Source organism: Babylonia areolata, chromosome 2 (assembly GCF_041734735.1).
Source record: "Babylonia areolata isolate BAREFJ2019XMU chromosome 2, ASM4173473v1, whole genome shotgun sequence".
NCBI classification, from domain to species: domain Eukaryota; kingdom Metazoa; phylum Mollusca; class Gastropoda; order Neogastropoda; family Buccinidae; genus Babylonia; species Babylonia areolata.
Window position 1 is genome coordinate 45,840,976 of NC_134877.1, and position 7,115 is coordinate 45,848,090.

Sequence of the window (7,115 nt, forward strand, 5' to 3'; positions counted from 1 at the left end):
ATGGACGAGAAAACTGACTGACATCCAGATATCCGCTAAACATTTGGAATCCCATTACAATTGGAATCCGCAAAAACAAACTGGAATCCGCAAGATCAACAACCCAGTTGAACCCATAAGTCAGTTGAACAAAGTTGAACCCAGTTGAACAAAGTTGAACCCACGACTCAAACCCAGTTGAACAAAGTTGCTATTTGAACCCTTTTGAACAAAGTTGCTATTTGAACCCATTTGAACAAAGTTGCTATTTGAACCCATTTGAACAAAGTTGCTAGTTGGACCCACAGTGGAACTGAACACTAGCTGAACTGTACACCGAATGTGGCAACCCTGAGTTAGGATTACTTCAGATTCGGATTCTCGGCTGCACTGACCACACAATAGCTGCCCCAGCGAATGCGTGCCAGAATGCAGGAAGGAAGTGCTACGTAAATTTATAAATGAATTGTCATTAATAGAAATAAGTGTCTGAAGCATACTAAATCTATATAATCAAATAGCTGTTCCATAACAATACACAGAAATGAAAATATTAATGAAATGAAATAAAATGCCCAAATTACAATTCAAGGGAGGCAACTCAAAAACAGAATCGATTCTCCATGCAGATCTATGTAGTATGTAAATACCACTTATGGGTATGACAAAAATGATTAGATTTCAGCCAGTCAACATTTTTCCAGGAAAAAAAACAAACCACAATCAGATTTCAAACAATCAACATTTTCCCTTGGAAATCAGATTTTAACCTGTCACATTCTTCATTACTTTTTTTTTTCTTTTCTGCAGGCGGAAGCGGAGATGAAGCGAAAGCTGGAGCTGATCCACCAGATACGAGCAGCGGAGGCATCCCCCGCCCCCCGTCAGAAAATGGTCGACCTGACTGCTACTGCTGGCGCCAGACTGCTCAGTGAGATGTCCATTGCTGAGGTCAGATCACCGTCAGGAATATCATCTTTATTAGTATCTTGCTTGTTGTTTTGGTTTTTTGATTCTTGTGGGTTTTTTGTGTTGTTTTTTTTGTTTTTTTGTGGGGTTTTTGTAGTTTTTGGTTTGCTGTTTTTTTGTTTTTGTTTGTTTTGTTTTTTTTATGTAAATTTTCTTCTTTTTTTTCTTTTTAACAGCATTAAATTTTCTTGAATTTTTATCTCATTCGTTTTCTTGTTGTGCCATTTCATATTGTTTTGTCTTTTTGGTCTTTTTTCTTTGTTATACATTTATGTGTTTTTTACCCTTTCTTTATGCTGTTTTATTTCAGTTTATGATATATATTTTCAATATTTTGATTTTCTTTCTGTTGTTGTTTTACTGATGCAGATATGTTTTATTGGATAATTTAGACCATGCTTAGTTGTCTTTATATATGTGTGTGTATATATATATATTTTTTGTTTGTTTGTTTGTTTGTTTTTGTTTTGTTTTTGTTTTTATTTTGTTTTGTTTTTTGATAATGTTTATCCCATTATATAAGTTCTTGATTGTGAGAGAATGGAATTATGATTGATTTTCTGTTATTTTGTAAGTTTGATCAGGAAGCTTATGGTTTCCTTGGGAAAAAAAAAAACCCCAAAAAACAGCAACAACAAAAAAAAACAAATTCAGGAAAAAGGATTCAGGTGTCAGAATATGCAACGGTAAATATTCCCAATCTTTGTTCAAACAGTTCAGTTTTCTTCTCATTGTTTGATAATGATGTGTGATGTGTGTGTGTGTGTGTGTGTGTGTGTGTATGTGTGTGTGTGCATGCGTGTTTTCTTGATGCAGCTGAGAGAGAGACTGGCTCTTCTGAAAGTTTCCCAGAAGGAACAGGAGGAGAAGAAGAGGGATGAAATTCTGGAAGCGAAACAGGTATGCTGTATAGTACAGTGAGGGGTTTGTGTGTTAAACAGACAGTGGTAAAACGCAAAACTTATATCCAGTTTATTGATTTTATATTCTATTTATTTATTTATTTATTCATTAGGGACAGGCTTTTGACACAGACATACACGCAGACATGAGTGTGCTGTAAACACATGCATGAAACAGTGCATTTGAGAATAATGTGCATAGACACACACACGCACACATACACACACACACACACACACACACACACACACACACACACACACTCAGACATGCACAGAAATGCAAGTACTTGCATCTTCTTACACACATGCACACACACAGACACACACACACACACACACACACACACACCACACACTGTTTACACTGTTTTGGTACAGACAATAATTGTCAGATAATAAGTAATGTTGTATTCTTTCAATATTGTTATTTGCACTTGAGGATGTAGCCATATCAGTGTGTGTCTGTGTGTATAGGTGTATGCTGTTCATATGTGTGTGATTGTGCATGTGTGCTTGTGTATATATTATGTGTGTGTATGTGTGTGATTTTTCTCTGTGTGTGTGTGTGTGTGTGTGTGTGTGTGTTGTATGCCATTATGCACTATTGTATGTATTGTTTTATGTGAAGCATTTAGAGCCCACTGTATTGAGCCTTGCACCAAATTGATACTATATCATTATCATTAGTATTAGTACTGTCATCATTATTATTATTGATAGTATTATTATTATTGATATTATTATTAGTAGTAGTTGTAGTAGCAGTAGTAGTGTCATTATCATTAGTGCTATTGTTTTTGTTGTTGTTATTACTGATAATATTATTTTCATGGGAGGCTATAATATTATCATTATTAGTTTAGTTGTAGTTATTTTTTACCATGATCATTGATGTTATCACTGATGATATCATTTTGATGGGAGGTATTTGAAGCTCAGTTTATGGGGAGTTTACGTCATATAAGTACTGTATTGTTATCATTGTCGTTGTTTTGACTATGATCATCGTTGTTAGAACTGATGATTTTTTTTTTTCATGGGAGGTGCTTGAAGTCCAGTATATAGGGAGTTTACATCACATAAGTACTATAGTAATGTTGTTGTTGTTGTTGTTGTTATTTTTACTGTGATTATTGTTGTTACTACTTATGATACCACTTTCATAGGAGGCACTGGAAGCCCACTATCGGGAAAGATTGCATTATATAAGTAGTATAGTATATTGTTGTTGTTGTTATTATTATTATTGTTGCTGTTGCTTTGTTGATGTTGTTATAGTTATTTTTACTATGATTATTATCATCATTATTTTTTTTATCATTGATATTATTATTATTGTATGTGTGTGTGTGTGTTGTGTTGTACAGGCCAAGGACCAGCAGCTGATCAGCACTCTGGAGACCATCTCTAAACACCGCCTGGAGCAGACCCGCTCTGCTGCCGTCAGGTAGGTCTGTGATGGAGGGGTACTCACACACACACACACACACACACACACACACACACACACACACACACTCACACACAGACATACACACACATGTAAATACACACATACACGTATCCATACACATAACTACACACACACACACACACACACACACACACACATGTAAACACACACATAAACACACATGTAAACACACACATATACATTCACACACACACACACACACACACACACATGTAAACACAAAAACATAAACACACACATGCATGTGCATACACACACACACACACACACATACATACATGCACACACACACATGCAAATAGAAAAACACACACATGTAAACATACAAACACACACACACATGTAAACACACACACACACACACACACACACACACACACACACACACCTACACACACACACACACACACACACACCATGCACACATGTAAACACACACACATATTAATACACACACATAAACATACACACATGCAGACACACGCACATACACACACATATACACATGAACATGTGTAAACACATACACACACACACACACTCACACACACACACACACACACACACACACACACACACACAAACACATGTAAACACACACACACACACATATATATGTAAACACACACACACACACAAACATACACACAAATACATATGTAAACACACACACATAAACATACACACACAAACACACACACACACACACACACAAACACACACACACACACACACAGAGTGTTCACACACAGACACATATCCACACACACACACACACACACAGACATGCATGAAGAAGAAATCTTCCCAACTCTTCCCTTCCCTCCACGCCCTAACCCCGTGCCCTGGCAGACTGGAGGAGAAGAAGAAGGGGAAGCCGCGAGCGGCAGTGCCATCCTCGGCCCAGCTGACCGACCTGCAGAGACAGGTGGAGGAGAAGCGCCAGGCCAGACTCCGCGCCCAGGACCAGTCGCGCTTCAACAGCGCTCGCACCGGACCTCGCTCCGCCGCTCTGATTGGGCAGAGGGTGAGTGGCCTTTTCTCGGGAGGTCAGTTCACTTCGGTTCAGTTACTGAAGGAGGCGTCACTGCTTTTGGACAAATCCATATACGCTACGTCTCATCTTCTAAGCAGATGCCTGACCAGCAGGGTATAACCCAACATGCCTACTCAGGGCTTGAGGGGGGAAAAAAAGCAAAAACAAATGAATTGATACATCATTGAATTAATGAATAGATAATCAAACAAATGAATAAATAAACAATTAAGCAGATATATAAACAATAAAACATTTTTGAAAAAATAATAATAAAAAAAACCGTCTTGGAATGAACTGTTTCAGCTTCAGTGTCAGTTTCTCAAGTAGGCTGTCATTGCTTTCGAATAAAAAATCTGTATATGCTACGCCAGTTCTTATAGGGCAGAGGGTGAGTGGCCTCTTCTCGGAATGAACTCTTTTCAGTTTTAGTGTCCAGTTTCTCTCAGGGAGGCTTCACTGCGTTTGAACAACAAATCCATGTAATTATGCTACACCACATCTGCTAGGCAGATGCCTGATGGAGCGGAGGGTGAGTGGCCACTTTGAATTAACAGTTTCAGCTTCAGGGTCAGTTTCTTAAGGAGGCTGTCACTGCATTTGAACAAAAAATCCATGTAATTATGCTGCACCACATATGCTAGGCAGATGCCTGATGGAGCGGAGGGTGAGTGGCCACTTTGAATTAACAGTTTCAGCTTCAGGGTCAGTTTCTTAAGGAGGCTGTCACTGCATTTGAACAAAAAATCCATATAGGCTACACTTGCATCGGTTAGACAGATGCCTGGCCAGCCATGTGTGTAGCCCAGTGTGCGCTTTTCAGGCCTTGAGTGCTTGCATGTGTATTTGTGTACCGATCACGAGTGAATTTCTTTTACAGAACTTTGCCAGAGGACAACACTTCTGTGGCCATGGGTTCTTTTCCAATGCGCCAAACACGTGCTGCTACGGGGGACCTCGGTTTATCGCCTCATCTGAATGACTGGATGCTCAGTTTGATTTTCTAGTAGAACTTGGGAGAAAGGGCGAGAGCAGGATTCGAACCCAGACCCTCACAGACAATGTATTGGCAGATAAGCGTCTTAACCATTGTGCCACCTTGCTTCTTTAAAATCAGTGGTTGTGATGTGACACTTTGTACCCTGAGTACTGATTTACCTGTAGCACCCTGTTGCTTCCCTTAGACCGAGTATGTGTATTTCCGCACTGCAGCTGGCACATTCAGTTTCACTTTCTCAGTCAGTTGTAGTCACACCTGGTGCTCTTAGTTTGTTTGCTTTAGCCTCTACAGTTGTTTGCTGTGCTTTCAAGGAGATTGAGCATGCTTCTGATGACGTTGTGTGCCTTTTGTGCATGACATATGGCTTCAACAGTGCACACATCAGTTGTAAGGCTGGTCCTCAGGAATATATATATATATATATATATATATATATATATATATATATATATATTCATTTATAATTTGGTCAGCCAATGGCAGATAGCATCTCTTGGAGATCCAAGTAAAGGTTACTACACACAACACTTTCCCTGTGTCAGTGCTTGTTCACCTGACAATGGTTGGCTTTTAACAGCTGAGTTGAGCTGACAGCTCATGCTTAGCATACATTTATGATGCCCCTTGCATCCTTTTCGGATCCCCAAGCACAAGATGCAGAGATTAATTATTTTCAAGGTGATCTTGTTAGTTACCATTATTTTTTTATGTAGTATATATATATATTTTTTTATTATCATGTTTACCTCCTATTCTTTATTCCATGCTTCATGGAATGGTTTGGGAAGTTGTCGGATTGTGACTTGATTAAGAACACCATACAGATGGCAACCTCTCTCCCACAGAGAGGATTCAAATGGCCCTCATCTGCACTCTTTGGGGAATTTCATTTTTTTTTTTTTTTTACCCTTTTTAATCTTTGCAGTTATTTTTGAAATAATGAAAGCGTTCTTTAGTTGTTTCCTGCACTTGTTTTCCTCCACTGCTAACTTTTACATAGATATGTATTATAAAATTCACACACACACACACACTCACACACACATATATATATGTTGTTGTTTTTTTTTACAGTTGTGAGTTAAGTAATAATGGATACATACATTCGTGCACACACACATGCACATACACAAACACACACACATACACAAGGTGACTGACGATGATGACTGACTGCACCGTGTGAGCAGAAAGCCCTGGAAGAGAGCCGCTGGCAGGAACTGGAGCAGACACGAGAACGCAGTGCTCGCCTCCTGTACGGCGACAAACCCTACAGCCAGGCCGCCAACCGTCTGACCTTCAACCCAGTGTCCATGGCAACATGATCATGACCTGTCCCAACTTTCCTGCATGTGCATTTTCCCCCAACTGCTTCTGTCTTAAGATGTGATACGACTGCTGAACAGTATTATGTCCTTGTGTCGACATGCACACCTGTTTGTGTGATACTTGTCCATGTCTGGATGTTGATGTGTTAACTACTGTGTTTGTATGTGTGTGGTAATGTGTAAAGCATTTTTCAGTGATTATTTTACTGATCTCTGAACATAATTTGTGATTTGGGACCAGGAAAACTTTCAGTTTATGTAATATTTTTGTTCTAGCTGGTGAATTTCTTCCACATAAATTGTTAGTTTGACAGAAATCTGAGTTTTACAGTAATGATGGTGGTATATGTTACCACCATCATTGAGCCTACAATCACCAAAACAGATTTATTAATTGAAAGGATAAGGAGGGGTCAAGTTGTTG

At 38.9% G+C, this 7,115-nt stretch overlaps 1 protein-coding gene across 1 annotated transcript in view; it reads left to right on the plus strand.

The window, feature by feature from the left end:
* The window catches only part of LOC143301904 (cilia- and flagella-associated protein 99-like), a 47,475-nt gene extending 40,360 nt beyond the window's left edge, over positions 1–7,115 (plus strand). The window contains exons 15-19 of the mRNA XM_076616349.1: positions 790–930; positions 1,765–1,848; positions 3,221–3,300; positions 4,180–4,354; positions 6,554–7,115. Coding sequence (XP_076472464.1) covers positions 790–930; positions 1,765–1,848; positions 3,221–3,300; positions 4,180–4,354; positions 6,554–6,688 — 615 coding nt within the window. The 3' untranslated portion in view covers positions 6,689–7,115. The remainder of the gene's footprint in view (positions 1–789; positions 931–1,764; positions 1,849–3,220; positions 3,301–4,179; positions 4,355–6,553) is intronic.